The sequence below is a fragment of the Lichenostomus cassidix genome, chromosome 6 (genome assembly GCF_008360975.1).
Source record: "Lichenostomus cassidix isolate B80296 chromosome 6, HeHo_3.0, whole genome shotgun sequence".
Taxonomy (NCBI): Eukaryota; Metazoa; Chordata; class Aves; order Passeriformes; family Meliphagidae; genus Lichenostomus; species Lichenostomus cassidix.
In genome coordinates, this window is record NC_139487.1 from 25495454 (window position 1) to 25513820 (window position 18367).

At 37.8% G+C, this 18367-nt stretch overlaps 1 protein-coding gene and 1 long non-coding RNA gene across 4 annotated transcripts in view; both read left to right on the forward strand.

Moving 5' to 3' along the window:
* Window positions 1-18367, forward strand: part of NRG3 (neuregulin 3) — a 341403-nt gene that overhangs the window by 267949 nt on the left and 55087 nt on the right. For 2 of the 3 annotated variants that reach the window (XM_085064086.1, XM_085064085.1), the window contains exon 4: window positions 7363-7389. The exons of the other annotated variant lie outside the window; for it this stretch is intronic. In XM_085064086.1, the coding sequence (XP_084920212.1) occupies window positions 7363-7389 (27 nt within the window). The remainder of the gene's footprint in view (window positions 1-7362; window positions 7390-18367) is intronic. 3 annotated transcript variants of the gene reach the window in all.
* On the forward strand, window positions 8004-15520 carry LOC146435505 (uncharacterized). The gene is made up of 3 exons (XR_014852972.1): window positions 8004-14859; window positions 14944-14979; window positions 15069-15520. It is a non-coding gene; the product is annotated as an uncharacterized LOC146435505 (long non-coding RNA).

The window sequence follows — 18367 nt, forward strand, 5'->3', positions numbered from 1 at the left end:
ACATGCACAGAGTAACTGGAGAAAGTTCAAGTAATTCTCTTCCTACATCTTAAGTTATTTAATACGAAGCAACATAAGGAAGTGTACAGTGAATACAGTTGTTACTGTCAAAATTGGATTCCTAAAGAAATGTAGATCCCCAAATCAACACAGATTTTAAAAAAGTGTCTTTCCAAAGTGGTCTGGGAGTCCCACATCTCTGAGTCTCTCGAGTTCTTCTCTGAACAACTCAGTCCAGTTATCTAGGCAACTAAGTGTGGATAAAAATAAATATGTCAACTTCCTTGTCATTGGAGATGTATAGTTCCCAGCCTTTAAAACCTTCAGTTAATGTTGTAAAATCTTGGTGTAAATACCTGTACTCTGCTGCTGCCAGTTTGGTTTTTGTCTGCAATAGAACTAAATTACTTGAAACATTAGGGAATAAGCTGTATTTTTTTTTTTCACAAATTGATGTACATTCCTTGTCCTGAAGTTGAAGTAATTAGTTTTAAGAAGTTGACAAAAACCTACCAAATTTTCTATGCCTTTAGAGAGCAGTAAACAGGATTGCATCTGAAACATTTTCTTGTAGCAGGCAAGTGAAGGACAGCTTAATGATCTGTGGAAGGAATAAAGTAACATTTAGCATGAAAAATGTTTATTAAATGTCATATGCTCAGAAGATGAGGGAGCTATTAGCAATTCATTTAATGTTTGTGTGAGGCTGGTTTTATGTTACAGACCCGTATTACCAAACACCATTTGGAAATAATAGTGCAAAAATCCCTGTAGAAATTTCTAAGAAACTCATAGGCTTATTCCTCCTTAACAGACATTTCGAGTAACTTTTTTAACAAGAACTGGATTGTTTCTCCCCCAGAACACTGCAGTCAAGTGAAATCTTTCAAGTCTCTAACAAGATAAATAATCTAATTCATACACAAGGTTGTAAAAACTTTCCAGTTCACGTGTGTGGGAAGTAATGAATATGCTTTTGGGGTTTGACAATAAATATGATTCCACTTCTCTCTCCTATTTAGCTTTATGAGACCTTGTCACAACATAGTTGGGAAAGGACCAGTTTTACCAATGTAGAGGTTGGCATTTCCAAAGGACTCTGCATCACTAATCATGCCACTTCCTTCTGAAATTCAGTGGAAGTGCTTACTGACTGAAAACATCTAAGCTCAGTGTAGATAAATGCTTTTAAACCCATTTGCTAGCATTTGTGCAGGTAAAGGCAGCTCCATCTGCAGAGGCAGCATGATGCCTCTGTGCAAACCTGGAGGAGGCTGGACCAGGATTTCCTGCAGGACAAGTCCTGGCTCTGCAGGAACTGTTGTGTTAATGAAATGACACAGATGGGTAGAGGAATCTGTTTCTCCACAGCTCAGTTCTCCCAATGGTTCTTCAGTTGTGACAGCCTTGCAATCACCTATGCAGTTGAGACTGTGGGATAAATGCAGTCATTGTCATATCTGCTATGGGAGCCCAGGAAAAGAATTCAAAAATACTGAAATAGGTCGCATGGCTATGTCTGTGTTTTGTCTTTGTGCAGTCCTTGGCACAATCAGAAAACCTGGAATGCAGGGTTGGGAATATAGAATGTGTATGAGATGGGAATATAGAATGTGTATGGAGCCAGAGAAGGCTGGGCTGGGAAAGGAACTTTACAGGAGATGAGAGGCCTCAGTAAGGAGCAGGAACACAAAAGAAAAAGGACAGTTTTTGCAATTGCACTGCTAACATAAGTTTACTGCTCTGTCAAAAGTGCATAACATCAGAGAAGGCTCGATTTTTCTGGGAATATTTATCAGATTCCTTGGTTATAGTAGCTTATGCTAATGTCAGTAATCAAGTAACTAGACTGTAAATGCAATGTTTACTGCACTGTGAGGTTGATCTCACAGTGATCACACAGGTTTGTCATTTCCAATATATATTTAGAGAAAACCTCACAAACAACCATGTCACCATGAGCTATGAGGTCTATCAGGCAGCTTCATTTACATAAGATGTAGTTAATAATTTTCATAGAAACAGTATTACATTTTTAGCAAATAAAATAAGAAATATCTCCCAGTTGTCTGAGTGGAGACAAAGCATTCTGTGTGGACATCCTGTTTGCTTGCTGGTACTCTGGGATGAATTAAAGTCCTGATATGTGTTGAACAGTTGTGTTGATTTATGAATGCTAACAAAATCAGCAAAAATATGTCTCCACATAGCAGCAGCATCTAGCATCTACCTGCTATCTCATCTCATTGCTGAAAACAATGGCTTATTCAGAGAAAAATAAGGCTGCTGCATTTGTCTGACACCTGATGATAAATATATTGGCCTGAACCTGATAAAACTCTTGAATGCATTCTTCAGCTGTTTAATAAGCTTAATAGCATAATATCAAGAGGCTATTCACTGATTTCAAATTAGATGTGTTTATTTCTTCTGCTGAATTTATAGCTATAGTAAAAATTAATCTGTACTTATTTACAATATTGTGAATATCAGCAGAGATTGCTTATGTTGTTGGATGAGACTAAGTTCTTCTCATTACCAACATAGTGCCTCAAGGAGAAGTTACTTAGACTGTTAACTGCAGAGATAATTTAAGGTCTTAAAAATGATAGAAAAAAAGACAAGCTTAATCCTCTGAGTCTGCATGGTGCAGGTGAGGTAAATATTTGAAATTTCCAATCTGTCTTGAACCTGAGTGTGGGAGCATTGCTATTATTTGTTTGCAGAAGTTAAAAACAATCTTTCCACTTCTGCAATGAAAATCACAGCCACAGGCTATAGTCATTCAAAGGGAAAGAATATCAACAGTTTAATCCATTATTCAGCACTATGTATAATTAATTTATAGAACAAGAGGTTTTGATGGATGTTTTTCAAGTTTTCTTTTGTTATGGAGTTGATAGTGGGTGAGGGGATTCTGTCCTGAGGTTATGTTATAATCTCTGCAGAGCCACACAAATACTCACTGCAAGCCTAAGGGGTTTTTTTCCTCCTTTGTCCTTTTCTTTCCATTACAAATAAATGGATAAAGCAATTAACCTTTACATTTTGTCTTCAGTGTTTGCTTTTACAGACTGAGGACCTTAATTTGTTTTAATGAAATTAACTGTATCTATGCAAATTGGGAATGTAATTTTTCTCTTATTTACACTGAGAATGTAGCAGATTGTGAATTTTTTTATAGACCTATGGCCTCTTTTTTTCTAAGTTGCTATCATTTCTTTAACTGTGATTTACAGTTTCATCAAAAACAGACCAACCAATTTTGTAAGGGATGTGTCTATATATGGTTTCCATTATTTTGTCTAGACATAGATGGGGCCAATTACCAAAATATTCTGTATACTTACTATTGCAGCAGTTAACATGTAGTAAACAGCCTACCTATTGCCAGGTAAATTTTTCATCTGGAAAAATTTTAGTAGTCTTCTCTTCTTTGTCAGAGAGGGTAAAAGGAAGGTCCAGGTATTAGTTGATTCAAGATCAGGATTTAGTTTAATTCATTTTTAAATGTCGCAGAGAGGGAATTTTCTCTCATGTGTTTCAGTGAAGATATTTTTAAAAATCAGTAGTTGAACTAGTCTCTGGTCCCCCCGAACAGTCTCAATCAGTTTTCCAACTCTGCCAAACATTTTGAAGAGTACTTTTGTGTAAATGAATTACAGAAACAAATTACTAGAATTTCTCTAAACCAGACAACAAAATCAAAATCTGTGCTCTTTAATAACTGAGATTTTAAAAATACATTAATACATGCTGTTGCTGTTGCTTTTCCTTTTTGATATTGGAAAAAAAACCCCAACCTCTGAGAGCATTGGCCAGTTTATCAAAGAGGAGTAAAGATAGAAGCAACAAACCCTTCCTACTGAATAGAGAAATCCCTTGTCTCATTACTCTGTGTGTTCACATGCAAAATGAAGCACCAGAAAATAACATACTTCAAGAAAAAAATCTATGTTTTCATAAATATATATGTGTATAGATCTGTAACTATGGTTTTCACTTCATTAGATATACAAATAGGCTGATAACCACGTGCTGCCAAACATCATAAGGAATAATGGATTAGAGTGCAGCAGTTTGTATCTTTAGGCAGTATCCCAGTCTAGCTGCTTTATGAATGGAAGGATTTTTCTTTATTTCAGACCAAGTTTTATTGGTCTAATTCTTAAGAGTTAAACTTAGTCCTGTTCCTTCCAGACAGATAATCTGTTCAGGGTACTTGAGCTGTCCCAAGGTAGCTTGCAGCATAGTATCATGTTGCATTTTGTGTTCAAGACAATAATCTACCAAGGACAATTTAACAGCTCTTATGAGTTTATTGGAAGCAATAAATTTCATTTGCAGAGGGAAATACTTTGCTGTTGCACTGATTTCCTAAAGCTTTCTTCTTCATGCCAAAGTCAGCTTGTCCTTAGAAAAGATTAAAGTGTCTGTAGAGGTTTAGAATGGATACTTTCATGTCCAAGATTTTTCGGTTAGATTTACGTGTTGAGTTTATATTTCTGTTCATAGTGTTAATATGACTAAGAAAAAAGCTGCAGCAAACCACCATCCAGGCACAAAGCACGATGTTGCTTTGTGAAGCACTAATAAATTAATCCATTAGTGACTGCAAATTTATCTTCTCTTGTCCTTGTTATCAAGTATTCACAGGTGTGTAGGTTTTTCGACAGTATAAATTAAAAGGGCTTTAATACTAGCAACCATTACCATAGTGCAAGGACCATAAGGCACAGTATTTTTCCCACATCAACAAGAAAATGCAGAAATACTGATAAAATAAAAACCAAAAGTGAATAATCTTCCTATCTGAAAAATATATTAGTTTCTAAGAACATAACAATACCAGAAAGAAAGAAGAAATCACAATAACAAAAATAAAATACAGTTGTATTATTTGGTTAATGACCCCATCTTGTGGAGCAGTGCCCACGCTTCAGCACATTTATAGCTCTCATATGCTTTTTTTTTTTCAGCTGAGTCCATTTCCTGATGGTGAATTACTTGGCATTGCACTTGCTGTGTCCAGGAAAGTGCTCTGCAGGCAATTCATCATTTGTACACCGTGGCTGTACAGCAACAGAACACTCCTGTGTCACACCCTGGCTTGCCAGGGTCAATACTTCACATTTTAGTGTTTGGCTCAGTCTCAGGTCACCACCACAGCTCACATCCCCCCTGCCCTGCTGGTTACTTCCTGCTACCATGTGTGTCTCTCACATGGACCTGTTGGGACAATTTCTTGGTGTCATTAAGAGGGGACAAACCCATCTCCAAAGCTGGAGCTGGAGGAGTAATTTATCTGCACCACAGCGGTGCAAGTGAGAGTGTTGGCTGGGCTGATGGCTGGTCACCAAGGGGCAGCCCAGTGCCAGCATGTGCTGCATCTGCCAGAGTTACCATTTCCTTGTTTTCTATTCCCAAATAGCTGCTCAAAGGGCTTGTTGAACTATGCTTAATGATTGGCAGCTTGGATATTTTATTGTAAAGTTTTATCCCACTGGACAACCTTTCATAGCAATCTGGGTAAATCAGCTTTGTCAGCAATATATATTATGCTGGTTGCTGCAGTTGTTTTCCAGGCACATGAGATATTCAAAATAAATAACGTTTCCACCCTCTCCAGTTGAACATGTTTCCCAGGAAGGCTCCATATGCCCTTGATTCTCCTGTATTAGCCACTCAAATGTGAACTGAAATGCTTTTTTTTCATCTTTTTAAAGGAAAGGCATATTTTCTATGTACTTTTTGAGGAAGTGCTTTTTAACCACATTGGTGAACCCAAAGGGACAATTGCAGACTGCAAATGGAAAACATGTAGGGAAGGTATATAGCCAGGTTAGGAAAGAAGGATTGGTTTTTTTCAGCTGTGCTAGATAGACTTAAGAAGATGATATTGCATGATCTTGCTTCATGTGTCAATATCCTTAGTTCCTTGGAGACCAAATTATGGCACTTTGATCTCTGCTCTCATTTTTTTAAAGTAAGGAATTTTCAACTGCATTTTGATCTAATTTACGGAAGGATGCAAAGGTGTGAATTGCATGTAGATAATGTTTGCAGATTTCACAGGCATGGAAAATTAGGGAAATAAGCTAAAAATCTCTGTACATATAGTATGTTTGATGCACTTTTGATAGATCTGATTTCATGCTTTTACAAAAATTGCATTCTTACAAAAATTTACTTTCCTGTGTCAAATGTACTGAGGTCTTTGTACGTTATATTTCTACATGAGTGCAAGAACACAGATTAAAAGGTGGTTGTGTGGAATACATACATGTGTGGTTTTGAGTTACATATTTTCAAAAGAAAAGATTCATTTGAATGTCACTAAACTTGCATAATGTGCCTTCCCCAGAACCATGCTAATGAGGTATTTATACCATATACTATCATCTTGTGTTCTTTGCTTGTGAAGTGCATATTGTGTTTTGTGCATGAAAATAAATATGGAGTTTAACAACTGTTCTGTAGATTTGTGTGCTAAGTGAACTGAGCAAACTGATGTTCAATGCCTTTTCCTGGAAGGATTGAAAAGGTGCAAAAGGTGAACAATGCCCAGCATTTTCAAGAGAAACCCAAATATTCCACAATCTTGTCACAGGTACTAGAGTTGGCAATAAAATGAATTGTTTAAACTGTTGGATTATGCTGGAAAATCTCTTAGCTTTGCTGTGTAGTTCTTAGAGGACTCTAATTCATCTTGTGAAAAAAGGGTCCTGTGTTTAGTAGTCCATGTGGTCATTCAGTCAATATTCTAAAAGTGTTAAAATTTTTGTATCACTTTGAGCTGTCTTGAAATTATTGCATGCTGTCTGCCTGATGGCCAACTTGAGAACATGGCTACTCTTTCCTACAGCCAGATTTTCCACTGTGCAGCAGAGAGGAGTCATGTTGGGTGCAAGTGTGGCTGCAGGGCTGTGGTGAGAGCTGCCAAACTCAGTAAAAGCCTTACATTCATCTCTTCAGGTTTTGATCCCTGTCAGAGAAAATGAAAGAGAGAACTTTGTCTAACTAACGACAGGAGTTAGCATGTTGAGAGAGGAGTTTCAGGAGGATGGAAAATGAAATCCCTTTAGGTGGCTGGTTTGAGCATAAAGTCAAGTATAAAGGCTTTCATGTCCTTCCCCAAATACATGGCCCTTCATGTGACAGCTGAGTGCCCTAAATACCCACCTTGGGATGCCTTTGTAGGGCAGGGCTGTGCTTTGTTTTGGAGCAGAACCCATACAGTGTGCCCTGACCCCACACTGTTCTACAGCACTGCCCTGTCAAGGTTATATTTATATCTTACTCTGCTTCTAACATTTCTATCTCTCTTCTCTTTTTTTCTTTTACATGCTTTCATGGGTATAGCTGACCATTTAGGAATTGAATTCATGGGTAAGTTTTAGTTTCTCTTCCTTTCAATTGCTCATATTTATCTGGGTTCCTTACTCCAAAGAACATGGAAGTAAATGGGAAGACTTCCATGACCTCCACCACTGGGTTTTGGATTGGGCTCCTATTACACTTACTGATTGCATTTGAAATTATGTGAAGGTTTAATTTTTCTCTTGTCCACTGCTATGGAGCTTAAACCCTCCGTAATGATGTTTTAGTATTTCATTGGTATTTAATGAAACATAAAGGTTATGTGACCATATCATGACTTTTGAGGAATAGTATTTTATATGGGATTTTAGGGTAGAGTTAATGACCATTTTCACGTAAAGGAAAGTAAATTTTAAATCAGAATTTTTTATTATTTTTTTAAGAATTCGCTGTTAATTCCAATAGTAAATTTAACTAGGTTTAATAAGAAACATCTTATTAAAGATGATTCGCTCAAGTCAGAGAAATACTTTTAAGAAAAGAGTAAAAGATCTATCATTTTGTGAAGAAAGTTAAATTGGTTAGGAAAAAAGATAAAAAAGGAGTGAATAATTGCTTCTTACAATTTTGGAAAGAAAAAGATGAAGTTCTGTTGGCTCAGCTGCAGCTCTGTGATGTGTTTATAGCCTCTTGGAATGACAGGCTTAACAGATCACCACTTCACCTCCCAGCTGGTGATCTTAAGACTTGAGCAAGCTGAGATCTGTCCTTAACAGAGTTAGTGGTCTGGTGCATCTTTGTGTAAGAGCAGCGTGCATAAACCATTAAATATGACAGAAATCACTATAATAAAAAGCATGAAAATTCCTACTGAAGTCATAAAACAGTTACTTTCAATGCGTTCTTTCCCTTTGCTAAGTTTTACTTGATTTTTTTTTTTTATTTGAAAATAGTCTGATAATCTATCGATTTTAAGTGGAAATGTGGGGATTTTGTTGGCCAGTGAAGTATAAATTGTCAAGAAACCAATACGGTGATGAATATTAACTGCAGGGCAGTTAATGAATATTAACAGGACAGCCAGCAGGTTCAGGGATTTTTTCCTACTGCTTTTGGACTTGTGTCATATCTAGAGCAATGATCTCTCTAGAGAACTGCCTTCTGAGGCCCAGAGTTCTGTGTTTCACTTCACTTTGTATGAAGCTTGAAAAGTGCCAGTAATCGATGCCAGTGTCTTCCCAGATTTAGGGGACAAGCACAACTGGGAAATGGTTCCTTGAAAGGCTCTGCATATATCCTGCTTTTCCTGCTTAACTTAAATTGGGAGCAACAATCTTGAGGCATACAAGTTGAAGGACAAGCATAATATATGCAAAAGAGGATAAGGAGTATAGATATATGGGATTCTTAGAGCAAACCTTTCCATAAGAAGCAAGAAAGTGTTATCCAGGAGGCAAAGCTGAATTATTTTAACTTTATTTTGAGACTTTTAGGTTCCTCTCTTTTTTTTAAAGACATCTCTTTGAGGCTTGAACTAAAGCCAATCCCTCAAGTCTTGGCTCAGAGTAGTCCTCTCAAATGAGTAGCTTTCAGATTTTCTTATTTAATATTGGAACAGATCCTGATGGCATAAAAATTAATGAAATCTTCTGTCTCAAGCCTGAAAATATTATGACAGGAGCCTAAAATGAGGCTTGAAGTTGTTTTCTGTGGGCTAGAAAAAATCAGATTCCAGAATTGTACACAAAAGTGAAATGCTTGTGCTTCTAAGTCTTCCTCTAGTCTTCATGGAGATTTACTTAGGAAATGTAAGCACACATGAAATCATTACTGTACATGTAGCAAAGTAGAAACCCCACCCTGTGCACAGAGAGTTCAGGTGACAATATGATCATCAAATTAGGGACACTCCTGTAAAAACCTTTCCCATGAGTTTATTTCTGTGCTGTAGAAAATTATGGCAATTAGTGCAAAGAGCGTTTTCTAGCTACAAAAAACCAATGTAGAGATGGTGCAGAGCTTAGCTTTGTACATAATCCACTCTTTGTAATGTTTTCATTGCATTTGTGATCTCAGTTGCCTTAGAAATTCCATTTCTGTCATCATCTTCCAGAAATTCTGTTTGAAAACTATGTAAACCATGTAACATGGATTGCCAGGGCAAGTTGAATTCCTTCCACAGTAGACAAAGCTGAAACCTCCTGTAGGTAGGAGCATCTGTCTGTAGAGCTGTCCCAGGAGATAGATGACATGTGCAATAGCTACACATCTACTTTAGTGTCCATTTGCCAAGGAAGATAGATAAGTATAGTAATTTCCCTTTTTGGGTTTTTTTTTTTTTTTTTTGCTATATTCTCAAGGATCAATGAAGTATATAAACATACCCAGTCCTTTTACTGTCCTATTAGGGATCTGTGGGCCATGAATTTGTGTATCCTTCTGTTGCTCTTCCATTACCTGTTGAAATCTGCTTCCTACCAGATCCTTCTCTCACAAACAGTACTTGGGAAACAAGAATTATGCATTTAGTTTATGTACAACACTGAATTTTGTGTTAACCTCACTCATGGTCTCACACCCTCTTCCCTATCTGGGGTTAGGTTTGGGTTCTGTACAATATTCAATATTATGCATTCCAAATCTTGAACACTTGGTACTTTAATATTGCTGCTGATATTGATTTACATTGTGTTTCTTTTAATGGATGGCAGAGATAAAGGCAGGCACATCTGTTTTAAAATGTTGCAAATGTAGCAGTTAACGTATGGTTCTGATGTATTCATGTGCAACACCGCCTAAATTAAATGAAGCTCAAGTGTGTGGTCAAGGGACACTATGTACCTAAAAATGTGGATTTAAGTATTGTCATCAGGGGTCCAGCTCTATGAAATTTCTGCTGATAAGTAAATGGTTTATACTTTCTAGTACATCAAATCAAAAAGGAAAAAAAAGAGTCTTGTATCTGATTGTCACTCGATTCAATATCCATCTCTGATGCGATCTCCTGGAGAGGCTTTGGGCAAGGTCTTTTAATCTCTCTGTGTTTCAGCTTCTCAATTACAGAAAGATTTTTCAGGCTTTCTGCATTTAGGCTCCTCAGCTCTCTGGGGGATATATTTCAGTAACACAGCAACTATTTCTTCCTTGCAAGAGGGTGCAGACTGGGCTGTATCCTCTCCTCGCACAGGAGCACAGCAGAGCTCAGCTCACCCAGGAGCGCAGGGCACCCGGGCTGCCTTGGTGCCCAGTGTCTCACCAATGAGGATGCATGCAATTTTACTGACATTTCCAACACAAAAAAGTAAGTAGAAGTTGCCACAATGATCCTACAAACTGAAAATCTACGATTTGTGTTAACAGTTTCGTGTCAGTGGAAGCAGGGTGGCTGTTGGTAATGCTTATGTGAGCAAGAGAGATTGTTAAAGGAAAAAAAAAAACGATTGAAAGAAGCAGCTTTCATACAATGCAAAAACTGAGTGATGTATTGCTAGCACTAGAGAGCATGGGGATACAAGTATCTACAGCTTATTATCATTTTTGACCCAAGTGGTTAACTGCACTTCAGGGCTGAATGGTTTACTTTTCTGATGGAAAATTTGTTGATGAGGACAAATATCTATGACAGCAAGCATGGTCACTTGGGTGCAACAGGTAGCAGCTGAAAGCTGTTGTGGAGGCTGCTCTGGTGCATGTTTTCCCAGCTGCAGAGTGAAATTGATGCCTGGGAGCAATCTCTGAACCTGAGAGTTATCTTTGGATGTTCTGAGCTGCAAATCAGTGCACAAGACAAGGAGCTGTCTTTTTCACTTCCTACACTGAGGATGAGTAGAGTTAAGGTGTGTTAAGGGATAAAACACAAAGGTGAGTATCTGAATAACCTGCTACAACACATGAACAAACATGGCTGTTTCTGCAACTCACCTACACCACCTAATCTGATGATCCAGAATCTTTATCTTTTATTCTCTAACAGAAATTTATGGTGGATACTGCTGAAAATAAAATGCTCCAATAAAGTGCAACAGCCAGGTCGCTGCAGTTTTGATGCAAATGCAGACATAACATGAAGTAGTCTTGATCCTTGGGCTGCTTGCCAGTTAAGTCAGTATCAGTGGTGTCACTATTTTGATGTGATAATCTCAATTTCCTCATGCATGAATTACAAAACAAATATAGGGGTTGCTGTATTTAGTCTCTACTTTTAATTTGCTTATACTTAGAACTTGAAAAGAAAATTAATATTTTTCCTTAGATCTACTCATCTTTTCTGGAAAAATTCAGAAGAAGCTTCACTGAAATCAATGGAGTATGAATGGTAGATAATACCTTGTAAGTGCCGAATCATTAGATAGCATTTAATTGCGCAGAGTAATAAAGTAACTCAAGAATGGGATCCTATTAAACTTTATATATCTCCTTGCAAAGACCAGAATGTGAAATGTATTCAGTTTTCTGTACTCTGAGCAGCTGTTCATACTGGAGAAGATGGTGCATGCTGTATTTTCACTGCGCCTATTCTCACTGCCTCCTCATTGTGCTAAGATGGTTGTATGCCTAAAGCTCTGGGAATACATGATCCAGTTGACCAGATTGACTCTGTGACCTTGTGTCTTGCGCTGTGACTGATGCGTTTTGATTTTTACAAACTGCGAAAGTTGGTTTTGCTGATGAGCAGGATAAGCAATATTGCAACAACTTAGTGTTTTTCCTGTTTGCAAGGAATAAAAAGGCCAAGTTCATTAGTCCCTGTACAGCTCAAAAACTGTGAACCTGGACTCTGTCCTCTGAAACTCAATGTCTTGTAGCAGCAACGAGAAAATGATAATAAATAACCATTGTGTGCATGGATGGTCTTTGCCTTAGTTACCATGTTGAAGCTCTTATTTGTTATAAAACCATGAAGTGCTCCAGTTCTTGCTGGAAGAGAGAATAAATGTTCAGTTACATGAGTGAAAATGCATGTTCTCTAAAGGATATATGTTATTTGTAAAAATTTGGTTCAGTTTTTCCTGTATTCTTTTTTAACAGTGCAAAGCAGGTAGACCTTGTTCTGCTAATATGGCACACTGGCTGTTTTTATGCTCCTGTTTGCACAAAATCTTATTAGAGATTCTGACCACAAGCACCCCACAGAACTATGAAAGCATATCTGTCTAATAATTATATTGATAATAATCATAAGCACTTAAATTGTTTCATCTGTACTCTGTTGGTAAATTCCTAAAGAACTAAGAAGGGCTATTCAGTTAGGCATTGATACTGGAATGTTTACTATCATTGTCCCTGCTCCTTGAATCCCTTTGTTCTTCATCCTGCCCCAAATTCATTATCTCTTTCTGTTTCTTATCTTTTCAAACTCAGTAAAGACCTTGCTCCTGGGACCTTTTCCAAATTCACTAAAGGCTTTGCTCTTGGGACCTCATCTTTCTCTTTGCCTTATGAAATACCTGTCCTTTTTAAGTATGCTGCAAAATAACAATAGCATCCTGAGGCATGAAATGGATTTAGATCCTCAGCACTTTCCATGGGATTCACTTAGCTGGGAAGAAGAGTCATTTATCATCTCTAGGGAAAGGAGACATGAGCAGCAGAAGAGAGAGTTTTACAGAAACAGCTGATGCCTGTGTGCTGTAAGAGTAACGGATGGAGCAGAGGTTCCTCAGGGGCTGCAGGAAACTCTGCCAGTGGTTGTACATGTTTAGGAAAACATATCTCTTAAATGAAAGTCATCTGGTGAAGTTGCAGGCTGCCTCCCATCTCAGCTCCGTTTGGGGCATATGGTTCTAGTTTAGTTGAAAGGGGGAGATTTTTACCTAAATGTTCTGTGGCTATCTTGGTTCACTGCTACCATCTTGTCTTTTCTTGGTATGTAATTATTCCAGTTTATCTGCATTTTATACATTGGCAATGAACTGGGTTCGATTAATTTGCATTATTTTTAAAAGGCAAGACTAAGATTTACTGTGTCGTTAACTTATATGTGTTATTAATTGCCTGTAATGCTTTATCAAAATAGCAATTCTGTGAACTGGGTGGATAAAATAATGTTAATATATGTAACTTACTCTGCTGACCTTCCTCAGTGTTCGGTTTCTGACTGAACCTCCTGATCATTTGTGATGAAAATTATGGATTTTTTTTTTTTTTTTAAATGGTAACAAGGTATACTGGCATGTTTAGAAAGCGAGAGTTGGTCTAGGTTTCTCTGGTATGCTGAGATCTGGGTTGGGAGGAGGAGACAGTTGCATTCAGTGGGGTACCGGTTTGTTAGAGGAGTTGTGCATCATCCACAAGGATACAAATTACTGCTTCTCTGTCACTCCCAAGGCCAGTGTGTACTCAGTTCCACTTTGCTCTTCGAGGGGCACTAATAAGGTCAATAGTTATCTGTGGGTTGCAAAAGAATTTGTGAAGCCTCAAGAATGGATGTTGTGTATAAGCCTCCAGGTAAGTTTCCATGTAGCTCCTAGTGCCAGGTACAAGCCTCTTCTTTATTGTGCCAGCTGCAAGAACGTTGGCATCTTGGGGAGAAGGGATGTGTGCTTCCAGGCTGGATTTCAGCTGAGGACTCAGCATCCCATCTGCACACAGGAGCTTTGCTCTGTCCTGTCTCTATGTATGTGTGATGTGTGCATTCCAGTTTGGAATCAGGTATGTGCTCTAGGTTCCTGCACAGCTGGTGTACCTCGGAGTTAAACACTTTTTCTCATGAAATACAGGTAATTGGATGGCTTCAACACTGAGCAGACAGCTGTGTATTTAAATGTGACCTTATACCCAATCAGTCTCGTAACCTGCATTTTGAATGTGGTATTTAGGTAAATGCTGCACTGAGCCTGAGGAATTGTTAAAACTGACACCCCAAGGGTATGCTAATACAATTAGATGACTTGCAGTGTTGAGATTTGGCCTTTGTTTGGGCTCAGTTGCAGTTCAACCGGATGCAAAAATATGTAGACAGTAACTTGTACGCCACTGAAACAAGCCTGGCGGGGCAAAGGTGTGATCCACATGTCAGAGGTGGTGGCACAGACAGCTGCCACAAGATCTGCTCATGACACTTTATATTTCCAGCTGAGACAGGAGGGAGGAGGCTTCAAAGCAGTGAGTGCCATCTGGACATGTCCAAGAGAGCTTGGGAGCTGTTGTTAGGATCCTGGGGTGGGGGGTTTGTTATCAGCAGCAGGCTGTTCGCTGTGTATTGAGGTTACCTTGATCCAGGAGGAGAGCTCCAAACACCTGGTCTGTGCCATGTTCATGCAGCCATGGTGAATCAGCACTGCTCTGCCCTTTTCCTGCTTGGAGGTGCTACCTGGATGTCAAGCCTCATTCAGGAAATGATGCGAGGATTTGGAGAGCAGAACGTAAGTGTCTCAATAAATGTTCCATGACAGTGGTGCACTTGTAATGTATATTACAGTTGTATAGAAAAATCAATGGTTTTGACAGTGAACTAAATCTTTCTCTGTCCTTCTGTGTCCTGCCTAGAATGAGTAGAGATGGTGCCCTGCCAGTAATTGCTGGAAGCAGAGGAGAAGGGTAAGAAGTGTGGAAATATTAGCTATGCTCTGCCTAGAGCGCTAGGTTATGGTTTCATGCACTGCCTTTTACTTTCTTTTGCAGGAGCTGCACGATACTGGCATGTGGAGGAGCACAGAGGTATTCCTGCTCTGGCTGATGGTTTCTAATAAAGATATTTGTATTGTAATTGAAAATTGTCTCATGATCCCATTTCCTGTTCCTATCAGCATTGGATTATCCTCATTTCAAACATGATTCTGCTGAAGAACACTGTCCAGTGGCCCAGGGTATCTACTGGTATTGCTTCAGACTCAACAGCCAACAATTACATGGGAAACAAGCATGAGCAGCACAAAAGAAAGGGGAAAAACAAATCCTGTGTGTGAGTGTGCAGGTGTTGTTCTTGTATGCTCAGTTCTTAACAGCTGAAATAAAAAGTTGCAAACTCTCGCATGCAGATGACAGCTGAACTTTTTTTGTTTCCCACTGTTGACTTTCCTTATTTGAATGGTTAAATAAACCACCATGAGGTACTTTCATTTAGTATGGATCCAGATCTTTTTGAATCATGTTCATATAGTTCAGCCACTGCAGTTATATTTATTTCATCAGTCATCCTGTAATTCTCATACAAATTAATATGTTATTTTTTTATTTTTGTGCTGTTAATTATGTACTACTTCATGCCTACTTTAACAAGTAAACTATTGTAATACGGTATTACTCTATAGTTATTCCTTTTTGTCTCTTGGTAATTTTGCATTTCACATTGAAATAGAAAATAAAAATGAAAATGTAAAAGATGTTCTGGTAATGGAGGAACATAAAATGGGACAATATTTAAGTTCTCAGCAGAATTGACTGAAACTATTTAGGGTCCTCACTATTTCATAGTTAAAAAAAAAGTAGCAGAGAAGATCCAGACAAAATTAATTCCACCAAGCAGTTTATAGAGCAGATAAAAGTGAGAGAAAAAGTAGGTTATTTGTAATTAAGAGTGCTAATACTTCTATTAGTAGCTTCCCACACCTTTGCTGTTAATGAGTCGGAGTGTAAGTTGTCTCCTCATTGAAATAATGACCTTAGTCACCAAAAGACAAGCTTTTAAGTGATGCAAGGAACACGGAGTGAAGCTGGTGCACTTCCAGGGCAGTGCTGGTGGCTGCCTGCGTAAGCCCAGCCTCCCTCGAGCACTTCCAGCTGTCTTGCCAGTCCTCTGTGCCATGGGATAAGGTTCTTCAGTGCTGGAAAGACTTGAGTATCTCAGTGCAAGCCAAGAGTATTTAAAGTTCTGAGTGTTAGTTGACTGTAAATTTTGAGAATTGCAGTGTTGGACTTAATAAGAGTTACTTTTGTCTTGCTCATGATTTCTGACTAAAACATATGGAAGTCAGTGGATATTTTGATATTGTTTCTGTTATTTCTAATATAATGTACAGAACCTGAAATCAGGATCCAATGTGTGACTAGACTGATGTATGAAATGAGCCTGTCCTTTTCCTGACTGGCTCCACATCATTTAAGTCTAAAAAACTAGATAAATGTCGCTTAACAGTATATAATAGTAATTATAAAGCTCAGTATGTATAAGTAATTTGGTGCAATTGTGGAAAGCTAGGAGTGTGTTTCTTTACTCTCTTGAACTTCTTCTCCCTACCTTTTCTCTTTTGTACCTTCCTGGGTGTTTTTGTGGGTTTTTTTGGTTTTTTTTTTTTTTTTGGTGTATGTACCTCTGTGGACTTTCCTTTTATGGTAGTTTCATATGTCTGCTGATCAGTGAACTAACTTTGTTTAAGTGTGTTGCTGTTTACAGGAGTAACTACAAATCAGCTGCCTCACAAACAGCTCTCTTTAGCTTTAATGGAGAGTACAGCATGCACACACTGAAGTTTTACTCATTTATTATTGTAATGTCCTCTCCTGTACCCACAAGAGATGCAGCATTTGAAAAATGGAAATCACAATATACACTAACTTTCCCAGCTCATAAAATATGAATGCTCAGAGAATGAATACAGCAGTGTTAAATACAGTTAATCAGCTTTAGAAAAACAAAAATATGTATTTATCACTATAATGCATACACGCATGGGATATTAATGAAAAATACCAGATACTTCATTTTCTGTATTTATTCTACACTGTGCTCATTACTCCCATTCAAATAATTTAAATTTGCTTTCAAGATAAGGACGATCTGCTGCTGATGAGGAAAGTTTGGATGTCTTCTGTGCCATATTTTTCTTTGAGGCTGTAAAGTAGAGTCTATGCACTGAACATAAAGCCAGCTGGGCTGGAGATTTTGTACAATACAGTGGACTGACAGGGTAGACCTTCAAAACTGTTGAGCTGTAAATAGTTGTGCATAGCACATTGTTAGGAAGTGTCTCATAAAAATATGACTTTATTAAATTCAAGTTAATAACCTGCCTCAGTGACAGTAGCACTGTGACTTCTGCTGAATTTTGCTACACAAAGGTTTTTTAGGCTTGAGTATTCTAGGTAAAGTGCTTAAGTCAAAACCAAGAATATGGTCTCAGTTAAGTGTTTCTTTAATGAATGATGAAGAGAAAACTATGAAAACAAGTGAACATTTTATTTCAGCCAGTTTTTTTCTTGTGAATATATCTAGTGTATTTTTTTAAATTTCTCTTGCCTGATGGAGTCTCTTTTCAAGGTAAGGTAGTAGTGGAGCGTCTCACTTTTTCAATCAGTAGTGAATATCATCTTATTCACTTACTCACTTCTTATTCATCGTCTTATGGTAGTGAAATAAGGTGGATGACAATTGGTGGGAGAAGGTGAGTGAATCCTACAGAAATTCTATATAACAAATCAAGTAATTCTAAATTGATTTATTTCATGAACTTATTTAAAGGTGAACTGGGGAGAAAATGTAGATGTAATTGTCCTAAATTATGCTGTTTCTTTGAAGTTGAAGAGGTATTCATGTGGGTTTTTTCCCAAAAATTACTTGTTTTAAGCACACATTTTAGTCAAGTTTTTATTCCAATAAAACTATGAAAAATATTCATTAAAACCTCAGGGGAAAATATGGAAATGTTGTTACTTATTTTCTGCTGAATACAGCTAGTGATTTGTGAGAACTACGCTGGATGGCCAATATCTTACTTGCCAGTATTGGGTCAAAGGTTGTTATTTGACTCTGATGCAATTGGTGTGGATAGAGGACAGCTGAAAGACAATCCAAATGTATGCCTTGGCACTGATGCTGCTGTGTTCAACTTTTATGTCAGGAGTTGTTCTGCTCAAAGGGTGAGTAGTATAATGATATCAACTTGCTTTTTCAAGTGATTTGTAATTTTTTCTCTACCTTTTAAGACTTGGTAGCATCCATGTTTCAGCTATTTTTATGGTTTCATTGTCTCAACACCTTTATGGATTGGGTTTAGCATCTGTAGGCCATGAATCAGTTTGGTAATCATCCTGTTCAGTCATGTTCCGTGAAACTCAAACAGTCCCTGTGCAAAGAAAATTCAGAATCACCTATAAGTTTGCAGGCATA